At 40.5% G+C, this 27,203-nt stretch overlaps 2 protein-coding genes across 3 annotated transcripts in view; both read right to left on the minus strand.

Moving 5' to 3' along the window:
• Positions 1-4,752: 4,752 nt before the first annotated feature.
• LOC132378420 (leucine-rich repeat-containing protein 14B-like) lies at positions 4,753-11,571 on the minus strand. The gene is made up of 2 exons (XM_059945322.1): positions 9,915-11,571; positions 4,753-6,169 (listed from the first exon to the last, which is right to left on the minus strand). Exons 1-2 carry the CDS (start codon positions 10,904-10,906, stop codon positions 5,524-5,526), a joined length of 1,638 nt encoding a protein of 545 aa, XP_059801305.1. The 5' UTR covers positions 10,907-11,571; the 3' UTR covers positions 4,753-5,523.
• Positions 11,572-15,504: 3,933 nt separating this feature from the next.
• The window catches only part of zgc:158766 (uncharacterized protein LOC100009641 homolog), a 173,966-nt gene continuing 162,267 nt past the window's right edge, over positions 15,505-27,203 (minus strand). Inside the window, exons 22-24 of one of the 2 annotated variants that reach the window (XM_059945320.1) lie at positions 24,822-25,030; positions 19,406-19,460; positions 15,505-16,633 (exon numbers count right to left, since the gene is read on the minus strand). In XM_059945320.1, the coding sequence (XP_059801303.1) occupies positions 19,428-19,460; positions 24,822-25,030 (242 nt within the window). In that variant the 3' untranslated portion in view covers positions 15,505-16,633; positions 19,406-19,427. The remainder of the gene's footprint in view (positions 16,634-19,405; positions 19,461-24,821; positions 25,031-27,203) is intronic. The other variant, XM_059945321.1, reaches the window with a different exon arrangement.

The following is a 27,203-nucleotide window of genomic DNA, read 5'->3' on the forward strand; positions in this document are numbered from 1 at the left end:
ATACTATTTATTATAAATTACTATGATTGCACATTCCATATTCAGACGGCACATTCCATATTCAGACGGAGACATAACATAAACATTTTTACTCCTCATGTATGTGAAGGATGTAAGTAATAAAGTCAATTCAGTTTTAAATAGCTGATATCTTAATACTAGCTTTCTGTTCCAGTAAAAGAAACAGCTCCATTCCCTCAATTCTACCAATAAGTCTCAAGATTTCATACTGCTTAATATGTTTATTATTTCTCTGAAGTCTAGAGATTACAGACCAATTTTGCTCATTTTTCTCTTTATAGGATGAACCACTCATTCATTGATTTGATCTAATTAATCTACAGGACATTGTCACATTCTTTTATCATATCCTTAATGTACCAGCTGATAAATTTGTTGATTTTAATTGCTCAGTGTAAAATTGCAAGGTTTCTACTTAAGATCAGGTCAACAATGCAGTAGAAAATGTATAAAAAAAACTAATAAAAAAAAATCAAAGTTTAGACAGTGCCATCCACAACTTCAGGAGGTTCAAAAGCTCTTTATTTCTAATCGTATTTTTCCACTTCTAAAGTAACCATTGCAAGCATGGTTATGCTCATATTTGGATGTCAGAGGGAAAGCAGGATGGACCCATTCCCAAATCAACAAATAAGATCATTCACATAGAATTATCTACATGCAGTGCAGTGTAACAGACAACTCAGTCCAACAGCTTTGAGTTCCTCCATTTTTCCTCATTTATTGCTGCTAGTTTTATCTAGCATTCCTTTCCCTTGCTGCTGTCATTGACCACGACTCAACCATTTCAAATGAAGGAGTTTATCCCAGGTTCCCTTCGGGTTTTATTGACGCACTTTATATTTAGAGTCAGAGTGTCATAGAAAAGTACATCACAGAAACAAGCCTTTCAGCCCATCTAGTCAGTGTCGAGCCATTTAAGCCACCTGCTCCCATCGACCTGCACCCAGACCATCACTAGCCATGCCCATATCAATCATATACCTATCCAAAATTCTATTAAACTTTGAAATCTAGCCCACATGCACAATTTGCATGGGCAGCTCATTACACAATCTCACAGCCCTCTGAGTGAAGAAGTTTCCCCTCATGTTCCCCCTAAACGTTTCACCTTTCACCCTTAACCCACGACAACTAGTTGCAGTCCTAACCAACAACAGTGAAAAAGTCTGCTTGCTTTTACTTCATCTAAACCCTTTATAATTTTGTATAGCTCTATCAAATCTCCCCTCAATCTTCTATGTTCCAAGGAATAAAGACCTAACCTGTTCAATCTTTCCTTATAACTCAGATCCTCCAGTCCAGGCAACATCCTTGTAATTTTTCTTTGTCCTCTTTCAACTTTGTATATATCTTTCCTGTAGGAAGGTGACCAAAACTGCACGCAATATTCCAACATCTTCTACAACTTCAACATAGCATCCCATCTCCTGTACTCAGTACTTTGATTTATGAAGGCCAATATGCCAAAAGCTTTCTTTACGACCCTCACTACCTATCAAAGAATTATGGACCAGTATTCACAGATCCCTTTGTTCTACAGCACTCCTCAGTGCCCTGCCAGTCACTGTCAAAGACCTACACTTACTGAAGTCCTACTGAAGGGCAACACCTTACATTCGCTGGCATTAAAATTCATCTGCCATTTTTCAACCCATTTTTCCAGCTTTTCCAGATCCCGCTGCAAGTTCTGATAGTCCTTCTCGTTGTCCACTATATGCCAATCTTGGTGCCACCTACAAATTTGCTTATCCAGTTAGCCACTTTATCATCCAGATCATTGATATTGATGCAAACGACAATGGGCCCAGCACCGATCCCTGAAGCACTTCAGCCATCTTCTACCACTCTCTGCCTTCTCCTACAATGACAATGACTGATCCAATTTACTGCCTCACCTTGAATGCCAAGCAACTGAACCTTCTGAACTAACCTCCCATGCGGGACATTGATAAATGCCTTGCTAACGTCCATGTAGACAATATCCACTGCCTTGCCATCATCACACCTTCCTGGTAACTCCCTCGAAAAACTCTATAAGATTGGTTAGACACAACCTACTGTGCACAAAGCCATGCCAACTATCCCTAATCAGTCATGTCTATCCAAATAGTTATATCTCCGGTTCCTCAGAATGCCTTCCAATAACTTTCACACTACTGATGTCAGGCTCACTGGCCTATAATTTCCTGGGGTTATTTTTTTAGAGCCTTTCTTAAATATCAGAACAACATTAGCTATCCCCACCTGTTGCTTAGGATGATTTAAATATCTCTACCAGGGTCCCTGCAATTTCTGCACTTGCCTCCCACAGAATGCAAGGGAACACCATTAGGCCCTGGAGATTTATCCACCCTAATTTGCCTCAAGATAGCAAACACCTCCTTTGTAATTTGTATGGGGTCCATGAACTTGATGCTGCTTTGCCTCACTTCTGTAGACGCTGCATCCATATCCTGAGTAGATACAGGTACAATAAATTCTCCCACAACTCTTTTGGCTCCAGGCATGCATCACCAATCTGATCTTCCAGAGACCAATTTTGTCCTTGCAATTCTAATGGCTCTTAACATATCTGTAGAACCCCTTAGGATTTTCCTTCACCTGTCAGCTTGAGCAACTTCATGCCTTCTTTTAGCCCTCCTGATTTCTTTCTTAAGTGTTCTGACATCTGTCCTATCTCATTCCCTAATAGGAGAGCAAGTATTGCACACTGTCTTTTTGGGACTTCTCCACAAATGGAAATAACTTGTCCATCAGCACTCCATTAAACTCTGTCATAATTTTACACTGCTTTCTCCTTTCCAATGACACAAGCCATTATTCAACATGTTCTAACTTTCCTGATAGTTGCTGTTCCACTTCTTTCATCCTGTTAAGTCTTTTATGCACCTACTGCAATATACATATATCCTTTCTATTATATAGAAACCAAAAATTTTCACAGTGTTCAGTTCCTTCCTCCTTTTTGGAATATTGTTGTGCAAAGGCAACTGCTATGTTTCCAATAAACCCTCCACTCCACAAGTAATTTATTTTAGTTGCAACTATTTTAATGGAATATTATGAGATTTTCCATAATACAGTAGAACTTCCTGATTTGGCACTGCCAAGAAAGCAACAACATGCAGATCAATAGAATGCTCCTCTTACTTCCAATTTTGGGCAATTGTACAGAATACAAACATGTTATCAACTTCAGGAGGAGCGAGGAAATGAGAAACGTGAAAGAAAAGGACAACTATCAGCTGCTAGACATATTAAAAGTACCAAGCAAAGTTAAAGTGAAGAGTGTCTTAATTAGTTCAAGACATTCTGCTGAACAATGCACTTCCCACTCAGTGATTACCAAATGATTTGTCAGTGATTGCAATCCATTCCCAATCAGCAATGCCTTGAATTCCTTTAATAATGGACATAATTCAGTAATGAATGTTGCTATATTAAGGCAGAATTAGTTCGCAATCAGGGGTTATTGTCAAAATCATGTGAGGGAACTTGATGTCGAAAAGGAATATGTTAGCAGTTAATGAAAGGCAACATGAAATAAAATACCAGATCAGAGGCATTGAAAACCAGAGTACTGAAGGCCCGAACCTTTCAGCTGGGACTTGAGCTTGGATTTGACATGCTTAATTATCTCATTGCACAAGATGATAAAAACTTATTAATTTCAAGCTACACAAATATAGACCGGCATTTCATGTGTGAAAGAGATTCTGTCCAACAGTTAATTAAAGGAAAATTTGCTGTGAGAATTGTATCACACATGCTTTCACCAGTCTTATTTGAAAATTAAAGAAGGAGATTCTTACCAGAATTTGTGATGTGAGTTAAATTTTTGCCCCTTCCACAACATTGAAAGAGCTCTGATGAAGATAACTAAAGGCGTACTTTATGACCCTGGGATTGATTGTCTGTCTCGACTTGTCTTCTCCATGTTTCAGCTTCTTTGGCAGGATTGACCACACCATGTTGACTCAAATCCTTTTTACAGCCGCCCAGCTGGAGGGGATGAAGTGAGGGGACAGCTGGCGAATCATTGTTAATGATTTCTCTTCATACCCTTGGTTCCAAAGATTCTGGTCATGTCCCCACCCATTTTGCCATCTCATTGACACCATCGACAAATGCAACATTATTTACCTTCTTATCTTCGTCCTCTAAGTTACTGTAATTACCATGATAAATCACGGCATCATTCAGAGGTCCTGTCTGATCCACTGAGCTCCTTCAGCAGTCAGGGTTTTTTTTGCTCTCAGCATTACCATGTGCTCTCATGCCCACCGTAGACATTTATTTTCAATCAGCGTGTAATTTGCCTGGTTGTGCCAGAATCAATTCCAAATAGTATAGTTAAACTATCTACAGAGTTCAGATAAAGAAAACTGGCAGCTGGATGCTTAAAAAGCCACTTTCCATCTGTTAGGTTTTGAACTACATTGAAAGCAAAGTTTCCAATACCAGTTCTAATCCATTCTTTGCTCCATATAGTCACTAATATAAGTTAACCACGTCCTTACTGCTGAAGTGAAACTTTGGGGATTTGGATTTGCATCTGGGTTAGCTCTGCCTAAGGGAACACATGGTGGATGTTAATACTAGGGGACCAACATTCTACTTGTTGCTCCTGCCATCAGGTGGTTTCTGTATCAGTGACCCAATCATAAAATAAATAAAAACCACTAACTTTTAAAAGTAAGAGCATGTGAAGACCATATGAAGCAGCTGTGTAAGGCTTTTAATATTTCATATATTTAGTACAAAGTCTGATGAATTATACATATTCAATAGTGTTTTGTTCACAGTTTTTCAATTCCTTGCTATCTTTAGCTTCATGTGATATTCAAATGGATGCGATTATCATAATCTATACAGTATAAGGATTAGTATTAGAAAACTATAAACTGCGCAGGGTGACCAGAGAATAACACTTCTTTATAATTTCTTGCATAGTCTTTCTACAGTGTAACATTTTACATTAGCAATGGCTGGTACAGATAGGAAGACTTAATCCAAGTTGGTTGTCCTCATCTGAACCTTCAGTCACTTCAGTTGTCTAATCAGCCTTTCTTCTGACTTTCAGTATTTTGCCAAAAGGGATAGAGAAGGAACAAACGCAATCTAGTTACGCATTGACAAATACCATTGTCCCTTCAAAAGACAATAAAAATAACAAGTAGGAATAATGTCTGGATGGTTGTTGGTGACCTTCTATCCTTGGTTCTATGGCTGGCTAGCTGCTTGCAATTTAACTTGTTCTAGTGATGGACAATGCTGGAGAGAAGATTATTAATGTTGTTAACCCTTTGTTTCTGTATTCCAGTCATATTTTTCCTTTTCAAATATGTCCATGTCCTTCTGGGAGTAATTATTGCAAGAAAGCCCAACAACCTTTCAGGTATTGCATTTCAGTTCTTAACTCATTATATTAATGAAAAATAAAACTCCTCTTCTCCCCTTGACTGAAATATAATCATGCTTTATACTTTCATTTTTATTCTAATCCATTTCATTAAAAGATGTTAAAATGTTGGAGAGAGCATCTTTGAATGATTGAAGCATTACAACACCGATCTCATTGCTGGTTTCTCGAACGTTGGGATCAAAACTGCCAAAGATCGGAGTTGACACAACAATATCACTTCGATTGGCCTGCAGCAATATCGCCATCAATTCGTGGTGTATCTCCTCAAACTTCTCCCTGTCATATTTCACCAGGTTTTCATCTGAGAGTGGATAAGTATAGGATGCAGGATAGCAGTCCCTAGGGACGGGAACCTCGACTTTACAAAGCACAGGGAGCTCCATAAGCACTTCAAAGATACGATAGAGGGACCTTGATGTGAGCGGGTTCCCCAGGAACCTAAATTCTGTTAACCTTTTGCAGGGGTCTAAGGCCAGCATCAACAGATGGATGTGTTCATCACTGATGTTGCACTCCTCCAGAGTTAGGCTCCTCAGAGTGCCAGATGCCCGGGTCAGCAGCTTGAAGAAGGTTGAAGGGAAGAGGTCAGCAATGCTGTGGCCACTCATGTCCAGCACTTCCAGATATTCAGCATGAAGACTGTTGGCCAGATATGCCATGTCTACATGATTCAGACAACAACTGGACACATCCAGGGACCGCAGAGGAGTTTTTAAAGGACTGTGGAGATATAAAGTTAAAAAAATGCATCATGTTTCAAAATAATGAGGACTCTTGGTTTACATTCCATTACTGCAAGATGTTCTTCAATATCAATGAATTGGTTTTGAAGTACAGTTACCATTTCAATAAGTTCGTGCTAGCAAGACCTTCCTCTATAATATTGATAAATGGTCAAACAATCAATTTTTAGTGAAGTTTTAACAAGACTAAAATTAATCAGAATGGGGAAACTCCCCATTCTTCCTTGAAATAGTATTAACAGATTTTTACTATCTATTGAGAATCAGGTGGTGCTTCAATTTAAGATGCACTTCTTGACAATGATACCACAGGGATGAAATATTCAGGTTTTACTATGATCTCAAAATATGTGGCCTATCCTAGTAGTTCTGTTATTGGCTCCAAATCAAGCTTTGTCTAATTACTCCCTTATGAAGGATCTTTCATGTTTTCATTATGTTAAAGCATTAAGGAAGAAATAGCGAAACATTTAGAAAGGAGTGGTTCCATTAGACAGACGCAGCATGGATTCAGAAAGGGCAGGTCCTGTTTGACAGATTTACTGGAGTTCTTTGAGTACATAATGAGTGCAGTGGATAGAGGGGAACAGGTGGATGTTGTATACTTGGATTTCCAGAAGGCGTTCGATAAGGTGCTGCACAAGAGACTTATAAATAAGATAGGGATGCATGGAATCGGAGTAAGTGTATTGGCATGGATAGTGGATTGGTTAACCAATAGAAGACAGAGAGTTGGTATAAATGGGTGTTTCTCCAGTTGGCAGGGAGGTGCCGCACAGGTCGCTGCTGGGCCCGCAGCTATTTATCACTTACATTGATGATTTGGAAGAGGGGACTGAGTGTAGTGCAGCAAAATTTGCTGATGACACTAAACTGAGCGGAAAAGCAAATTGTACAGAGGATGTGGAGAGTCTGCAGAGGGGTATGGATAGATTAAGTGAGTGGGCAAAGGTCTGGCAGATGGAACACAATGTTGGTAAATGCAAGATCGTCTATTTTGGAAGGAATAACAGCAGAGCAGATTATTATTTAAATGCTGTAAGATTGCAGCAAGCTGTTGTGCAGAGGGACTTGGGAGTGCTTGTTCATGAATCGCAAAAAGTTGGCTCGCAGGTACAACAGGTTATTAAGGAGGCAAACGGAATGTTGGCCATTGCTAGAGGGATTGAGTTCAAGAGCAGGGAGGTCATGCTGCAACTATACAGGTTACTGGTGAGGCCGCACCTGGAGTACTGTATGCAGTTCTGGTCTCCATACTTGAGGAAGCATACTGGCTTTGGAGGCAGTGCAGAGGGGGTTCACCAGGTTGATTCCAGGGATGAAGGGGTTAACCTATGAGGAGAGATTGTGTTGCCTGGGACTATACTCTCTGGAATTCAGAAGAATGAGGGGGGATCGTATAGAAACATAAAAAAAAAATTGAAAGGGATAGATAAGATAGAAGTAGGAAAGTTGCTTCCATTGGTAGGTGAGACTAGAACTAGGGGACATTGCCTCAACATGCAGGGGAGAAGATTTAAGATGGAGATGAGGAGAAACTGTTTTTCCCAAAGAGTGGTGAATCTGTGGAATTCTCTGCCCAGGGAAGCAGCTGAGGCTTCTTCACTACACATATCTAAGATACAGTTAGATAGGTTTTTATATTGTAGGGGAATTAAGGGTTACAGTTTCCCCACAGTGTTCTACCAATGCTGGATACTAGAGATACCATTCAGGTACTGGAAAGGGACGATTCATGATCACGTGGTGCATACAGAAGCCCTCAGTATGTTGTGGAAGGTTCACACCACCTCAAAAATTGCTGTCCCATCTGCTCTGTTAGCCACAAATGTAAAGGAATCTACAGTTCCCATATTTTCCTCATTAGCAAACTCAGAACCCACAAAACAGAGAAACTTAGAAAACCTACAGCACAATATAGGTCCTTTGGCCCACCAAGCTGTGCCAAACATGTCCTTACCTTAGAACTACCTAGGCTTACCCATAGCCTTCTATTTTTTTAAGCTCCATGTACCTATCCAGAGTCTCTTAAAAGACCTTATTGTTTCCACCTCCACCACTGCCACCGGCAGCCCATTCCACGCACTCACCACTCTCTGTGTAAAAAACTTACCCCTGACATCTCCTCTGTACCTACTTCCAAGCACCTTAAAACTATGCCCTCTCGTGCTAGCCATGAAACCAGAATTGAAGCAAGTGAAGCCCAATCCCAAAGGACGGCCTGATACCTCGGTGGCAGACAACATAGATTCATCATCATAAAGCAATTAACAAAGAATGAATGTGACAATGTTTTACTGAAAATTATGGAATAATATTTGGACTATGATGAAAGGCATCAGAAGGAAGACAATGACCCGATTCATTAAGTGATCGTGAGGTTATGAGCAGAAGGAAAAGAATTTCAATTGAATATCAAATATACATAATTGTTTTTTGACCAAGGGAATCAAGGAATGCATGAGAGGCAGTAATTAATTGGTCAGGAGTTTTCTAAAGCTAGATGAATGAACATGGCAGTCAAAAGGACATAACATAATATGGGGGGGGGGGGGAGGAATATTAACCTAAATCAGTAAATGCAGATTTATTTTTGATGTGGATTAATGGATTGGAATGAATGATTAAGTAATGCTTCAGTGGAAAACAACTGCAGACATTTTTTATAATGTCTATAATTATTTTCACTGATTAATGTCCCAGAGGGCTAGAATCAAGATCAAATGTAAAGAAGAGAATTTACACTTATATGGTGAAATGTCAGTATGTTCCAACCATTCACGTTAACATTTTTTTTTCAATTATTGTCAATGCTGTAATATAGCCAATGATAATAATCAAATGAACATACCCAAGTTTGGTTGCAGCTAAATATTGGGCAGGATCCTGAACAGAATATCCTTGGTTCATTACTTCCTGGCTCTTCTTGGCATTTGAACCGGGATGTTTTATATCTATCCACTTCATTCAAAAATTCTGCCTTTAATAGTACAGTACTCCCTCAACACATCACGGGGGCTTCACGCTCAAGCCACAGGATAGGTGTTCGAAAATCCAACCCTCAAAGCTGTCTTCTATGACAATTCAACCACGTGATCCACTTCCTCTTTTGAAGTCAGAAATTATTTTTGTACTTATATTTCCAAAATAACCTTTACTCTCTATGGCGTTGTAGTTAACAAAAGGGTATAATTACAAAATAATATGAATAGATGGCTTTCTTGCTCCCATTGTGAATGTGTTTACATATAGAATAGGTGACAGGATTGTCGCAATTTTAGAACATTCTTGGGAAAAGACATAAGCAATTCAAAGCTGAAGACAGTACGGGAAATAATGCTTCAGGAAATTTCTCTAATTATCAAAGAAGTAATCACTGAAAAGACATATGAACCCATTCAGCATGGAGCCTACGCTGTCTTCATGTTGAGCAATCGAATGAGTCCCATTCCCTAGTTCTTTATATTCCCTCTCTTCTATGTACCCAACTGTAATTAGAATATACTAATTGATTCTGTTTACACCAGTTTACAGGTAGTGAATCCTAAGCCATAAATAGACACCATGAGAAAAAAACATTTCCTTGTATTTGCATTGTCTTTTATTCAAAGCTTTAAATGCGAGTCCAATAGATCTTAAATGGGAACTGCTTCCTCTTATTTACCCCAACTAAACCAGTCATTAACTTGTGCACTTCGAATATAATGGCCATCCAAACATACCTGAGTATTTTGCGTATTCGTCCGGTCAGAACTGAAAAGGCCAAGCTAAGTTCTGTAAGAAATTTCATTCCACTGAGCAGCTCACCAATTCTCACCAGCAGAGATTCGTTCTCAGGAGTCATTCTACGTACATCAAAGGTTCTTGTTGGGAGTGTCAGTGATCGGAGCTGTGGGAATGGAACTTGGCTCAAGAGGAATTCAAAATGCTCCATTTCCATGTGAATATTGTGAACTAATTCCAACTTTTGCAGAGTCTCAGGCTTAACTAGGTTGATGATGTAAAAGAATTTTTTCAAAGTCAAACTGTCCACCCTGAGCTCAGTGCACATGACCTTCAGTGGACACTGCTTCCTCAATAACAAGGCCTCGACCACTGTTTCATAGTTCCGCTCTGTCACAAACATGCTTATTAATACCTCAATTGAAATATCTGACACCAAAGGACCAAGACAAGCAGCCTCTATCTCCACTAGCAAGTCAAAACAGGTCCTTGCCATCAGCTCAGTTCTTCCCCATCTCCCCAAAGTTTTGCCACAACTGCAGGCCTGAAATTCCACATCAGCAAGGCCTGTTAGATCAAACTTTTTCAGCCGCTTTGAATATGTCACTGAACTATGTAAAACATAACTCTTCAGCCCCGTCAAACATGCTTGCAAGCAGAGTTGGCAGGTACTGTTGCAGAGATCGTCCTCACAGTCCGGTGTTCTTCCCAGGAGCTTCTTGATGCTGAATTCTGACAATGGCCACTTTTCTACTAAGTTATGAATCACTGTGTACTGCTCCAGCATGTAGCTTGCTTTGAAGAGTAGAGGGTACAGATTTTGTGCCACAGAAGCAATACTTCTCTGGGCAACCTGGGCATTTGATACCAGTGCTTGGGCACAGATGAACCGCAAAGTCTTCATTATTCCTTGCTTCTGTTGGTCTTGCAGCTTCCTGTGTAATGCGGGACTTTCTGGGTGACCTAGGGACTCACTCAGATTCAGTGTCATATTTTTAGCAACAGCTCTACAGTTTCAACTGCTGTCTCCTGAATAGGAGGCATCTCAATCATGTGTTCAAGCTAACGGCTATTTTAATCTCAGACAAGCTTCAACTGTGACTGCTTTCTTCTGTGAACTGTTTCTCTGAGATCTAATGGATTTTGTCAATACTACTGACTATAGAACATGGAATTAAAAGTTGGGCAAAAGAAGAAATGGGAATATAAGGAAATACTTTCTTTCAAGCAGAAACCATTTATGATTCAGACAAAATCAGCGAGTACACAGCAGATTTGTTATCATCAAATATCCCTTCTTGGTCAGCAATATGTTGTATTACAGCTGGAATGAAATATGTGAAACTATAACAGAAACTTTCATTTTTATAGCATTCTTAACATACATTTTATGGTGTAATTAAAGCTTTGACATTGAGCCATGTGAGAAATGACGAAGATGAACCAATAGCCTGAACAAAACAAAGAGAGTTTTAAGAATGATAGATGAGGCTTTATCTTATTGTCATCTCTCTAAGCCCAATCACATTCACTCATTTGACACACTGCTATGTCCATTATTGGAAGAATGGAGATCTTTCTCCAGCTGAGTGTTAGGAAGTTTAAAACCAATTTTGTTTTCCAACACAAATTTTATTTCCTGGCCATTGTTTGTATTTCTGGCATCTGCCAAAAACTGAACCAAACAGATTGCAAACAAGTGACAATTTGCAGATGCTGGAAATCCAAGCAACACACACAAGATGCTGAAGGATCACAGGAGGCCAGGTAGTATCTAAGCAAAAGAGAGCAGTCAACATTTCGGGCTGAGACCCTTCGGCAGGACTGGAGGGAAAAAGCTGAGGACCTTTTAAATCTGCTGCTCAGCTTTTTTTCCTCCGGTCCTGCTGAAGGGTTTCGGCCTGAACTCTTTTCCATAGATGCTGAGTTCCTCCAGCATTTTGTGTGTGTTGGTTGAACAGATTGCCAACTTAGTTTTGTGTTTGGTACTGAGATGAGCTTCAGGAAACTAATTCTTTACACCACAAGAGCTGCCTGCATCATAATGTATCAATCCTGCCTCAGGTTGCCGGCTGCTGATACCTTCAACCATTTTACGTTCTAAACTTAGCTAGCTCAAAGTTTGCCTGTATTTACTCCCCATCTTCCAACTTTCATAAACTCACACTCATTCCAAACTGATTGGACATAGTTTCCTTCATCCTTGCTCACGGGTTTGCATTTGTTCTCAATCCTAAACATCTCAACCTTAAACTTCTTTATCTTTGTTTTTAAATCCTTCCATGGTCTGTAATCACTGCCAGCCCCAGAAGTCTTCAACACGCCTCTGAATCCACCCTTTAATTTATTCTTGACTTTAAACACTTGTTCATGACCAGTTACCAGGCTGGCAAGTGTAAAGTCTCCCCCCAAACTTTACCAAAACTTGTAAATGTCCTTCTTAGAATGTAACTCCTTGACCCCTTGTTTTGCTTGATTTAATGTAAGAGAAGATGGCAGTGTGATGCAGTGCGCAGTGGCCACTCCGGGATGAATATCTGTTATCTGTCAAGTAGAATGCCATGTACAATCCTGATTTGATGGAGACGGATGTGAGAAACACGGAGGAACATCTGGTGAAATTTCTGAAATGCCCGTTTTGCTGCCGCTGCTACTGTGCGATCAAAAAATCTCTGGGAGGAAGGCTCCGAATCCTCAGCTTTGCCTGTTGCTTGGTGGCTAGGACTGGGGTCGAAGCGCTCGGCAGAGATGGCGCACGATGCTCAGTGTCAGAGGGCTGGACGGAGGCTCGAAGTTTTCAGACGTACTCAGAGTTGGCTGTGGTCGGGTGGTTCCAGGGGCTGTATCGGCAAGTTTGCGGCGCTGGAGGTTCACAGCAAGAAGAGTTTTTCTTCCTTCTACCGTCTGCATGAGATGATGGGCTGTCAGGGACTTTGAGACTTTTTTTTACCGTGCCCATGGTCTGCTCTTTATCAACTTACAGTATTGCTTTGCACTGTTGTAACTAAATTTATTATTATGTGGTTTTTGTCAGTTAGGCTTGGTCTGTCTTGTGTTTCTGTGATATCATACTGGAGGAACATTGTCTCATTTCTTAATGCATGCATTACTAAGTGACAATAAACAAGGACTGAGTGTCCTCATAATCTAATCTAAAATTTAAAATGAAGTATAATTGGTGACAGGTATGAAGAGGTTTCAGGCAATCTCTTGAATATGAAACTTAGATTGCCAAAGCTCTTGGAATGTTTTTGGGCACAATCATGAGAACAGGTGCTAAATAAGTGTATTTGTAATAGGATACTTCCCTCCCATCCTCAACCCAACACCTAGTCCCTTTCTTCCTTGACACAAATAGCTTCCACAGTTTCTTGTCAATTTTGAGAGCCTTTGACTCGATTTTCTCTCCATTATCTCGTCATTATCTGTACTGGTGACCTCCAGCTTCCTCTTAACTTCTTATTTAGTGGGATGCTCTCTACAGAAGGGCCTTCCCACATGCTGAATGCTTAAAATTTGCTGCAACGTTTAATTGTCGGTAGTTTTTTTTCATGATGTGATGTGGAGGTCCATGTCTGTCAATGACATCAAAGTGTTTTATTAAGTTCTTATTGGTGCTAGTTTTCTGGTTGATGCAAATTTACTTGCAGAAAATATGTGACCCCAAGTTTACACCCAATTGTGAAATATCAGAACCATGCATAATTAACACTCTGTTTTGTTAAGATTACATGGCTCAAAAGCACAAACAGGAACAGCCTGTTCTAAAGGATAACAAAGTGGGAAACAGTTCAAGGTTATGGAGTTTGGGAAAGAGATGAAAACCATTTTCAGAGATTGATACAAAGAAGTTTGGGAGAGTGATGAGAAATATTTTGAGAGAGTAATGTGATAGAGCCTTCGACATCTCTGGAGAAGGCATTAAGTCATTAGGAAACCAGCCATCCACTGGTCTAAAGTGAAAACTGAGCATGTATTTGTTCAAAGCAGTTGCAAGAAACAAATTTGCAAAGTATTTGCTCCTCTAACTCTAATTTATGGCTGATATTCCATCTAATGTGATAACAAAATCTTCTTTATGACAAAAATGGCTTGATTAGCAAATCTGGCACTGCAACTCTGGAATTCAGCAGACGCAGTTAAAATCAAAAATAATCGCAGGTGCTGGAAACACAAAACTAATACCAAAATTGCTGGAAACACTCAGTAGTTCAGGCAGCATCTGTGAAAGAGAAATAAAGTTAATGATTCAGATTAATGATCCTTCATGAGAACTGTCTCCAGGCCAGGTTCAGTGCCAGATCTCTATGTGTAATTGATCTCAGCTTGGGTGAAGATATTAGCTTCAAATGCTTCCGCTGATTGAATTTGAACTTATTTAAATTTTACATTCATCTCACAGCATGAGGGAGTAAATATCTTTGCATTATGACTCCTTCACAATGTATAGACATGTGAATTTGAGTATAATGGCTTGTAGAAAGAAGCTGTCCCTTAGCCTGTTGGTCTTGGCTTTAATGCTGCGGTACCGTTTGCCACACAAAAGCAGCTGAAGCAGTTTATGGTTGGGGTGACTGGAGTCCCTGATGATCTTCCAGGCCTTCTTTACACACCTGCTGCTGTAAATATCCTCGACAGAAGGAAGTTCACATCTACTGATGCGCTGGGCTGTCTGCAGCGCCCAGTGATCAAGGTTGGTGTAGTTCCCGTACCGGGTGGTGATACAGCCAGTCAGGATGCTCTCAATGGTGCCCCTGTAAAAAGTCTTGAGGATCTGGGGGCCCATGCCGAACTTCTTCAGTCGCCTGAGGTGGAAGAGACGCTGTTATGCTTCTTTTTGCCACACAGCCGGTGTGAACAGTGTGTTGGAAAAGGTAAATATAATGGACTACTGGCAGCACAGATTCTGAGTATGTTAAGATGGATTCCTGATCTCACGATCTACCTTGTTAAGGTCTTGCTCCCACTACTCTTTCCCTGTAAATGTAATACTTCATTCTGCACTGTGTTATTGCCTTCCCTTATACTACATCAAGGCACTGATGTGATGAACTAATCTGAATGGATGGCATGCAAAACAAAGTTTTTCACTCTACCTCAGAGCATGTGGCAATAAGAAACAAATTTATCATGTAGTCTGCTCTCATTTGGATATAATACGCCCATGAATGGCCAATGGGAGGGTATGAGCTTTACTGGATAATTACTGTTTTTTTTTAAATCAGACTCCCTTTTCACACCCCCAAGCACATTTACTCTCTGAATGTATTTCCTTTACTCTTGTACTCTGTAACATTCCAGTCTGCCCATTACTAGAGCCCAAATTTGGGGGTCTTTAGATTCCAAGTTCCTGAATTCTCCCTCTTTACCTTCCTGCCTCAACAACTCCCGTTTTCCTTAAACCCACACCTGTCACCAAATGCCTAGTCATTCACTATACCTTCTTTGGCCCAGTGTTTCTGGTCACGTATGTGGAACACCTTTGGAATATGAAAATAGGTTAAGAAGCCTATGTAATTGTAAACTGCAACAGTTATTGTTCAGTGGAGACAATATATCTTAGAAACCATAAACAAAAATCACAGCATGTAAAAGCTTAAAAGGTAATTTTATTTGCTACCAGTTTTAGTTAATAAAATAAGACTGATATATTCAAGCAAAGAGTCATATTCAGTTAATGAATCAATGGCCACATGTCTGAATTTATGCACTTGTTTTAATCATATTGTACGTGATCAAATTTATAAGGGTAGGATTTTTGGTCAGAATATTAACAGAAAAATGTAATGCTTTTTAAGACAAGGAAAAACATACACAAAAAGAATTTTTATTTTGTGCAATAGAATATTTACTGCAAGACATTAACAAGTGGGATAGAAGCAAACAGGACCAAGACATGTCTTAGTTTCTGATCTGCTGGCTTGTTAAAAGTATGTTAAAAACGGATCTTTTGGTCAATCATATCACTTGTTTACAATTGTCTACCACTACATGGAAGCAACGGCTTTTCAAAGATTGTTCACTGCATCAGTCTCCAGTCAAAATGGTAGACACTATAAGCCACTCAGCTCAAATGACACCACACTGCCTACTTGCTCGAAAATGAAAGAAATAAAAAATAACCTGGAGCAAAGTTTCAAACCATATATAAAGTCTGTATAGCTGAGAAGGATAGAGACATACTGGTCATGATTTTTGGTGAAAAAGGTAATGTCAACCATTAAAAATAAATATTTACACAAATATAACACTCCTAGACAATTTGATTTATACACTAGCTGTGGTAAAGAATTAATCTATATCTACAGTGTTGCAGTTCCAAGTTACAGCCACTATAAATTGCACAAAATATAGGTCACACAGCAAAGACTCATTATTTACAGTATGAAATATAAAAATTTTAAAATATGCTATATAAAAAACTAACAATGCTCTACGTATGTACAGTACATATACTCTAGTTACTTCCCATTTATCACTTGGGTACATTTTAACGTTCTTTTTAATGCAAGAAGGGATATCCCACTGTCCCTTTCATTTATCGGAATGCTCATGAACGTTATCTGATTTATTGACTCTATTTTGGATTTTGAGGTTGATATATCTGCTTCTGTGTGAGTTGTTAGCAAATCGATTGCAGCAATAATATTGTAGCAGTCCAATGCCTCAGAGGTGAAAATGACTTTCTTCACTGAGTATATGAATTTTCCATTCAGAGCTGTTAAAAGAAAATGTTATAACAAGAATAAGCATATGTAAATCAAGTCACCCATGCAGCCATAGACCCCATAGAGTTAGAGGGCAATTGATGAACAGAATCCATCCAACTCTTCCAAACACTGAAGTGTACTCATGGTGTGCATCTGCAGTTTCATTGATCCTGTTTACAGTTACTATTCTATAGATTTGATGAGTATGCCCGTAGAAAAAAGAATCTCAGGGTTGTATGAGGTGACATATATGTACTGTGATAATAATTTACTTTGGAGGGCAGATGTAATCTAAGGCAAAAATTTTTGATTGAAATTAGTTAATTTCTGATGGACATCCAGGCTCCACTCTTGTCTCTATAATTTAACACCTGGATAAAATCCTTCAATATAAACTTAAACATTTTTCTACTAATACCCAGAACTAATAGCTTTTCAATGGAGATAGTTTCAAACTTCCATAATCTTTTGTGTAGAAAGGGCTGACTGGTATCAACCCAGAAGACACAATCTGCAGTAAAGAGGAAAGTTTAAAATAAAACAATGCAGAGAAAAAAACCTTGGCACCCCAGTACGAAAAGCAGAAAAGATGGACAATAGCTCAGCGCAGGCCCCATAGTTTAGATGCAAAATCTTCGTTGGATCTTCTTGTAATAAAAACAAGTCCTCCATTGAGGGACTATAAAAATAGATGATTTCAAAGTACTTACTCACCTCAAGTTAAATCTTAATGCAGCAAAAGGAAGTCATAATGGCAAATCATCTCCAACACGGGTAAGAAATAGATAGAGAACAATCAAGGGACAACTGACAACAAAGAAGAAAAGGGGAACAGCCAAAAAAAGCAAAGTCAGATGATTCTACTGGGGAAAATAGATTTAAATACTGGTTTATAAAAGATCTCCCAGAAAAGTTTTAGTATGCAGTAGCTAGGAAGAAAGTAAAACCATCAAATGAACAAACTTAAAATTTTGAATTTTTTTAATTCATCTAGGATATGACCATCACTGAATGTGGCATCAATTGCCCAACGCTAGTAGCCCTGAGGTGATGGTAGGTCTTGCTTGATACAGTTGTGTACATTACTACCACTTATCTGAAAACATTGGAGTTACATGTACACTGGATTGTATAATGAAAATACACTTTCCCAATGCACATTTATGAAGTAAATGATGTTATATGCCACATGGCAAATTCACTTGCACCTCTTTACCACTGTTGATGGCCAAATCAAAGGAGGCGATGAATCAGCGTATAGGAAAGAGACTGAAAATCTGGTAGAGAGGTCCCACAACAACAACCTTTCACTCAATGTCACAAAACCAAAGAGCTGATTATTGACTTCAGGAGAAGGAAACCAGAGATCCATGAGCCAGTCCTCAGCAGTGGAGATGGTCTGCAACTTTAACTTCCTCAGTGTCATCATTTCAGGAGACCTGACCTAGGCCCAGCATGAAAGTGCAACTACAAAGAAAGCATGGCAGTGCCTCTATTTCCTAAGAAATTTGCAAAGATTTGGCATGACCTCAAATACTTTGACAAACTTCTACAGATCTGTGGTGGAGAAAATATTAACTGATTGCACCACAGCCTGGTATGGAAACACCAATGCCCTCAAATGAATAATCCTACAAAAAAATAGTGGATACGGCCCAGTCCATCACAGGTAAAGCCATTACTGTTAGATCTTTGAAGGAATCATACAATTGCTCCAAATCTTCTGGGCTTTCAATATAATTTTGGAAATATATTCTTCTCAGGTACTGTATATCCACAATTTCTTTTTGTAAGTTATAATTTCCACCAACTGTCAAAGAGTACTTTTGATATTCTACAAATCTGATGACACAAAACATTTCTTCTTATCCAACACACACCAAAACAATGGATAAACCCAGCAGGCCTGGCAGCATTTGTGGAAAAGAGTATACAGCCAACATATTGGGCCGAGACCCTTCGTCAGGACTGCTTGTTTAGTCTTTGCCATAGGTGCTGCCTGGCCTGCTGAGTTCCTCTGACATTTTATATGTGTTGCTTTGGATTTCCAGCACCTGCAGATTTTCTCATGTTTGTGGTACATTTCTTCTCATCACCATTTGGATTCTTTAGTCAATTACTTTTAAGTGAGTTCTGTCCAATTTCTTGAACTTCCTGATGACAGAAAGAGTTTCTTGCTAATAACTTCATCAAAGATCCTTGTAATGGCAAACTTTCTCTGTTCTAAGGAGAAAAATCTCATCTCCTCTGCCCATCTAGTTAACTGAAACCCCTCTGCTCTGGCAAGCTGTGAAGATTTCCCCACATCTTCACTGAAGTCTATACATCCGTTCTAGCATGTGCTGCCAGTTTTGTACACAGTGCCCTACTGACTTATAAAGGCTTTGAATAGCTGTCCTCATTTTTTTTAATCTGGCTCAGGATCTTAAAAAGTCAAATCTTATCTGCCCTTATTCTAAACATTAGTGGTTTAAGTGCTTTGAAGCCCATGCACAAAATTAAAATTATCTTCCTGCCAGATACTTGTGATTGTTGTCAAAAGAAAGGTCATTTCAGGTTAAGACAGGGATCCCACTTGATTCGACAAAGGGAACACAGTTAATAGCTAACAGCCCGAATAAAGCACCATGATTAATAGCACCATTTGAAACATGCTAATCACCTCTGTTATCTTCCCAGTTAGGGTTATTGTTTAGTAAATCACTACTTACACCTGCTTAAATTCATTAGTCTGATTAAATCTCAAAGATACTTTGATTTATAAAAATCTAGTTACTTACTGAACTATCTTTGCAAACACAGTCAAACCAGTATTGTTACATGTGAGACTTTACACTGCCAAGAGAGTGAAGGAAAGGAACCAAATTAAAATTACTAGCTGGCCAATGCTCAGAAGAATAACTTACAGCTTCGTTGGGTTAAAGACGGAAAATGTAGAGCAACATCCATTAATGTTTGAATACTATATTTTAAGCACGTTATCTTCTTTATCGTATCTTAGAAATCAAGTGACAGTAAAGGCTATGATATGGGAAGGAAGGTTCCAATTGTGTAGAATTCTTCTACTTATTTTTCAACAAAGCTCTTATTCTGCTCAATCAGGCAAAAGTGCCCAAAATCATTAAGAAAGGGTTTAACAGAATGAGGAAAATAAAGAAGATGTGAGAAAACAGTAGAGAGGTAAAAGAGACAAGGACAAAGAAAGAAGAAAAGAAAGAATTGGAGGGCTATTAAGGATAAGAGAAAAAAAATGGAGAATGGCATAAGAAGATGGATTTTACTGTTTTTAAAACCGGTAAAGCATCAACAAATATCATTTCATAAAATTGACATAACTTCTCATCCAAGTTTGCCACATCTTGACTAATCCAATAATTGCTTTAGAGTTGGAATCATTGATCACACTCAAAGATTTGCTTTGCTGATAACAATCAATATTAACAGGGATACCGAGGAGCAGATGGAGAAACAGATCCTAGAAAGGCGTAATAATAACAGAGTTGTCGTGATGTGAGATTTTAATTTCCCAAATATCGATTGGCATCTCCCAAGAGCAAGGGGCTTAGATGGGGTGGAGTTTGTTAAGTGTGTTCAGGAAGGTTTCCTGACACAATATGTAGATAAGCCTACAAGAGGACAGGCTGTACTTGATTTGAACCTGGTCAGGTGTCAGATCTCTCAGTGGGCAAGCATTTTGGAGATAGTAATCATAATTTTATCTCCTTTACAATAGCATTGGAGAGAGATAGGAACAGACAAGTGAGAAAAGTGTTTAATTATAGTAAAGGGAAATATGAGGCTATCAAGCAGGAACTGGAAGCTTAAATTGGAAACAGATATTCTCAGCGAAAAGTACAGAAGAAATGCGGCAAATGTTCAGGGAATATTTGTGTGGAGTTCTGCATAGATACGTTCCAATGAGACAGGGAAGTTATGGTAGGGTACAGGAACCATGGTGTACAAAGGCTGTAATAAATATAGTCAAGAAGAAAAGAAGAGCTTACAAAAGGCTCAGCGAGCTAGGTAATGTTAGAGATCTAAAAGATTAAAAGGCTAACAGGAAGGAGGTTAAGAAGGAAATTAGGAGAGCCAGAAGGGGCCATGAGAAGGCCTTGGTGGGCAGGATTAAGGAAAACCCCAAGGCATTCTACAGAAAGGTGAAGAGCAGGAGGATAAGACGTGAAAGAATAGGACCTATCAAGTGTGACAGTGGGAAAATGTGTATGGAACCGGTGGAAATAGCAGAGGTACTTAATGAATCCTTTGCTTCAGTATTCACTATGGATAAGGATCGTGGTGATAGGAATGATGACTTGCAGCAGACTGAAAAGCTTGAGTATATAGATATTAAAAAAGAGGATGTGCTGGAGCTTTTGAAAAGCATCAATTTGGGTAAGTCGCTGGGACTGGATGAGATGTACCCCTGGCTACTGTGGGAGGTGAGGGAGGAGATTGCTGAGCCTCTGGCGATGATCTTTGCATCATCAATGCAGACTGGAGAGGTTCCAGAGTATTGGAGGTTTGTGAATGTTGTTCCTTTATTCAGAAAGGGAGTAGAGAGAACCCAAGAAACTATAGACCAGTGAGTCTTACCTCAGTGGTTGATAAGCTGATGATGAAGATCCTGAGAGGCAGGATTTATGAACATTTGGAGAGTTAAAATATGATTAGGAATAATCAGCATGGCTTTACTGAATTTCAGCAAGGCATTTGATAAGATACCCCATGCAAGTCTTATTGAAAAAGTAAGGAGGCATGGGATCCAAGGGGACATTGCTTTGTGGATCCAGAACCGGCAGAAGAGTGGTTGTAGATGGGACATATTCTGTAGGGAGGTTGGTCACCAGTGGAGTGCCTCAGGGATCTGTTCTGGGACCCTTAATCTTCATGATTTTTATAAATGACCTGGATGAGGAAGTGGAGGGATGGGTTAGTAAGTTTGCTGATGACACAAAGGTTGGAGGTGTTGTGGATAGTGTGGAGGGCTGTCAGGGGTTATAGCAGGACACTGATAGGATGCAAAACTGGGCTGAGAAGTGGTAGATGGAGTTCAACCCAGAAAAGTGCAAAGCGGCTCATTTTGGTAGGTCAAATATGATGGCAGAATATAGTATTAATGGTAAGACTCTTGGCAGTGTGGAGGATCAGAGGGATCTTGGGGTCCAAGTCCATAGGAGGTTCAAAGCAGCTGTGCAGATTGACACTGTAGTTAAGAAGGCTATGGGTGTAATGGCCTTCATTAATCATGGAATTAAATTTAGGAACCGAGAGGTTATGTTGCAGTTATATACAGTGACATGCAAAAGCTTGGACACCCCAGTCAAAATTTCTGTTACTGTGAATAGTTAAGTGAGTAGAAGATGAACTGATCTCCAGAAGTCATAAAGTTAAAGATGAAACATTCTTTTCAACATTTTAAGCAAGATTAGTGTATTATTTTTGTTTTGTACAATTTTAGAGTGAAATAAATGGAAGGAGCGCCAGGCAAAAGTTCTGGCACCCCAAGAGATTTAGCTCTCAGATAACTTTTACCAAGGTCTCAGACCTTAATTAGCTTGTTAGGGCTATGGCTTGTTCACAGTCATCATTAGAAAAGGCCAGGTGATGCAAATTTCAAAGCTTTATAAATACCCTGAATCCTCAAACCTTGTCCCAACAATCAGCAGCCATGGGCTCCTCTAAGCAGCTGCCTAGCACTCTGAAAATTAAAATAAATGGTGCCCACAAAGCAGGAGAAGGCTATAAGAAGATAGCAAAGTGTTTTCAGGTAGCCATTTCCTATGTAATTAAGAAACGGCAGTTAACAGGAACGGTGGAGGTCAAGTTGAGGTCTGGAAGAACAAGAAAACTTTCCGAAAGAACCATTCATAGGATTGCTAGAAAGGCAAATCAAAACCCCTGTCTGACTGCAAAAGTCCTTCAGGAAGATTTAGCAGACTCTGGAGTGGTGGTGCTCTGTTCTACCGTACAGCGACACCTGTACAAATATGACTTTCATGGAAAAGTCATCAGAAGAAAACTTTTCCTGCATCCTCACCACAAAATTCAGCATCAGAAGTTTGCAAAGGAACATCTAAACAAGCCTGATGCATTTTGGAAGCAACTCCTGTGGACTGATGAAATTAACATAGAACTTTTTGGCCGCAATGAACAAAGGTATATTTGGAGAAAAAAGGTGCAGAATTTCATGAAAAGAACACCTCTCCAACTGTTAAGCACAGGGGTGGATTGATCATGCTTTGGGCTTGTCTTGCAGCCAGTGGCACGGGGAACATTTCACTGGTAGAGGGAAAAATGAATTCAATTAAATACCAGCAAATTCAAGAAGCAAACATCACACCATCTGTAAAAAAGCTGAAGATGAAAAGAGAATGGCCTCTACAACAGGATAATGACCCTAAACACACTTCAAAATCCACAATGGACTACCTCAAGCTGAAAGTTTTGCCATGGCCCTCACATCCCCCAACCTATACATCATTGAAAATCTGTGGATAGACATCAAAAGAGCCATGCATGCAAGACGGCCCAAGAATCTCACAGAACTAGAAGCCTTTTGCAAGGAAGAATGAGTAAAAATCCCCCAAACAAGAATTGAAAGACTCCTAACTGGCTACAGAAAGCGCTTACAAGCTGTGATACTTGCCAAAGGGGGTGTTACTAAGTACTGACCATGCAGGGTGCCCAAACTTTTGCTTTGGGACCTTTTCCTTTTTTGTTATTTTGAAACTGTAATAGATGGAAATAAAAAAAAGTAATCTTGCTTAAAATATTAAAGAAACATGTCATCTTTAACTTTATGACTTTGGAAATCAGGTCATCTTTTACTCGCTTACCTTTTCTCAGTAACAGAAATTTTGACCAGGGTTGCCCAAACTTTTGCATGCCACTGTAGGACTCTGGTCAGACCCCACTTGGAGTACTGTGCTCAGTTTTGGTCGCCTCACTACAGGAAGGATGTGGAAGCCATAGAAAAGGTGCAGAGGAAATTTACAAGGATGTTGCCTGGATTGGGGAGCATGCTTTATGAGAATAAGTTGAGTGAACTCGGCCTTCTCTTCTTGAAGTGATGGAGGATGGGAGGTGACCTGATAGAGGTGTACAAGATGATGAGAGGTATTGATCATGTGGATAGTCAGAGGCTTTTTCCCAGGGCTGAAATGGTTGCCACAAGAGGACACAGGTTTAAGGTGCTGGGGAGAAGGTACAGAGGAGATGTCAGGGGTAAGTTTTTTTACTCAGAGAGTGGTGAATGCATGGAATGGGCTGCCGTCAACGGTGGTGGAGGCAGATATGATGGGGTCTTTTAAGAGACTTTTGGATAGGTACATGGAGCTTAGAAAAATAGATGGCTATGGGTAAGTCTAGTAACTTCTAAGGTAGGTACATGTTCGGCACAACTTTGTAGGACTGTATTGTGTTGTAGGTTTTCTATGTTTCCAAAAACATAATTATGCAATCCATAGAGAAAGATATGCTGAAAGAAAATGTGTTTTGCTTATGTCTTAAAATCTTACAGAGCTAGAATATCGTGTTCAGTACTGGGCACCACAATATTAGCAGGGTGCGACTTCATTAGAGAGGGTGGAAAGAAAGCCTGGGATAAAGTGTTTAAATTAGAGAAGAGAATTGTAGGTTACATTTGTTTTCCTTGAAGCTGAGAAAGCTAAATGCAGACCTCATTGAACAATTTAAAAACTAAGAGGAGTATAGACGGGAAAGTTAGGAGAGAAAATTTTCCCAAGACAGAGGTGACAGAACCTCTTTAAGGTATGAGGTAAAAGGTTTAAAGGAATTGCAGGAAGAATTTCTTCACCTGGAGGACAATTGGAATCTGGAGGCAGACACTCTCACAACACTTTAAAAACTATTCAAACATAGAAGGTTATGAATCAAGTGCTGATGAAGAAGATTAATTTAGGTGCGTAGTTGATGGTCATGATGGACCTGTTGAGGAAGAATACCTCTTTCTGTGTGGCATGATTATTCACCCAAGAACTTTCCTTCTTGTACAAGCATCCTGAAAATCCAGCAGATACTTTTCTTAAAATTGAAGTATGTATAAGCCTTTGCTTAAATGTTAAGAATAAATGTTTGCAAATCACAGGGCTAGTAAGTCAGCTATAATTATTAGAAACATTGACCAGTTGTCAATGTTAGTCAATAATCAACACTACACAGAACTCAGATACTTACTGCAGTTATGTATTGGTTCCGTGCCAGTTTAGCCATCTGTATCTTCGGAGAAAGATTTGGGGATGAATCATTGCAAGGCTTATTAGAGTCAGGATTAGATGCTTCATCGGAAAATGTCTCTGTGGAAAACTGAGACACATAGTTGAGAGTTGAGCCACTGATGCTTTCTGCAGACGTGCATTGTGAAGAGGTCTCCGAGCTCTCTGTGACTTAGACAAAAGAATGGAAGTTCAGTATGGCTCAGTTTCCTTTAGGTGACAGTCATCACTTTCAGAAATGTATCAATCTGAATTGATCCAAAATGGCTGTGCTACAACATTAAGCAGGATTTGACTTTGAAATTCATAGTTGATTGTCTAAGTACACTTCATTTCTAAAGCTTTTTTTTGGCTAAAAAGTGCTTCAAGACATAAGTCACAATGATTATACATAAATGTAAATGCTGCTGAGTTTTTCAAGCAGTTTGCCTTCTGCACATAAATGTGAGCCTTGCTCTTTTTTAAAAATAACATCTGCTACGTGTGGTATAGAAGGCATACTATTTCAAATTTCTAACCACATCATAGGAGTTGGATGAAAGAGACCTTATTTTGAAAGTTTTAATTTCTTTTTTGTTTTATAACAAAACTTTATTTTGTTTTACAACAGGGAGAATCAATATGATTTCAATTATTCTGATGAAAGGTTATCTTGTGGCGACCCACTTTCTGCGCAGGCGAAGCGGCTTACAAATAGCCAGCACGCAGGGAGAGACTTTGGTAATGTACCTCTGATGTCATTTCTGCCCGGAGAGGGCGGGCGCTAGGGATTAAATGCCAGCGCCGCGAAGTTTGAATAAACTAGTCTCAAAACGACTTACAGACTGCGTGTCATTATCTCTAGCTCTGTATGTAGTATATCGCTACATTGGTGACCCCAACGGTCCAAACAGGATTTGGACCAAAGACCAACTCTTCATCTGTTCACGCAGTTTCGCTAAAACTGCTGACTTTCTGGATGCTGCAACCACGCGTGTGGTTTAGCCAAGCAGAAGCCCAGTTCCAGATTCAACAGATATCCTCTGATTCCACGCGTTACTATCACGTGGTGAGCGCCCTTGACCAGGAGACGACCGTCCAGGTTGCGGATTTCATACAGTCGCCCCCGGAAGAAGGCGAATATGAAGGCGCTGCTCATTGGGACCTTTGGCCTCTCACGGCGTGAGCGGGGTGCCGCTTCACCTGGACGGTTTGGGAGGCAGACTGCCGTCAGCATTGATGAACGAGATGCTGGCCCTGGCTGACGGACACAAGCCCTGCCTCATGTTCGAGCAAGCGTCCCTAGAGCGACTGCCCGAGGACATACACCTGCTGCTGGCCGACGCAGATTTCAGTGACCCCCGGAAGGTGGCGGCCCGGGCAGACGTGCTGTGGAAAGCCAAGGGGAGAGCATGGAGTCCGTCAGTCAGATTACCAGGCCATGCACCCAACATCAGACCAGACCAGGCCCGGCAGGGGGGCGCACACAACACAGAGGTAGGAGTGAGGAGGACAGTGAACAGCGGTGTTTCTACCACCAGCGGTGGGGCACAAAAGCCCGCTGTTGTTGCCCGCCCTGCAAGGGCCAGGGCCAGGGCCAGCTGCCGCTAATGACTATGGCGGCTGGCCACCAGGACAGCCTCTTGTACGTCTGGGACAAACAGTCGGGATGCCGCTCCTTGGTCAACACCAGAGCGGAAATCCGCGTGCTGCCCCCGACGGGGTACAACACCCGCAACAGGAAGCCAGGACCCACCCTGAGGGCCGCAAACAGCAGCACGATACGGACCTACGGCACCCGCACAGTGCAGCTGCAGTTCGGCACCAGCCAGTTCACATGGGACTTCACACTGGCCGCCGTGGCCCAACCCACTCCTGGGGGCAGACTTCTTGCGAGCTCACAGCCTGCTGGTCAACTTGCAAGGGAAAAGACTGGTACATGCCGAGACTTTCCAGACATTCTCCCTGGGTGAAGCCAAGTTGCCGGCCCCACACCTGGATTCCATCACGCTATCGGAAAACAAATTCAACAGAATCCTGGTGGACTTTCCATCGATTCTCGCACCGCAGTTCACGGCAGCCGTGCCCAGACACGGGGTACAGTACCACATTCCAACCCAGGGACCACTCCTCCATGCCCGCACACGAAGGCTCCCCCCGGAAAAGCTCCGCCTGGCGAAGGAGGAGTTCAAGAGGGTGGAGGAATTGGGGATCGTACGGAGATCCAACAGCCCATGGACCTCCCCCCTGCACATGGTTCCCAAAGCAGCCGGGGGTTGGAGACCATGCGGCGACTACCGCAGACTGAACGAGGCTACAACTCCAGACCACTACCCCGTGCCACACATACAGGACTTTGCAGCAA

Source organism: Hypanus sabinus, chromosome 20 (genome assembly GCF_030144855.1).
Source record: "Hypanus sabinus isolate sHypSab1 chromosome 20, sHypSab1.hap1, whole genome shotgun sequence".
NCBI lineage: Eukaryota > Metazoa > Chordata > Chondrichthyes > Myliobatiformes > Dasyatidae > Hypanus > Hypanus sabinus.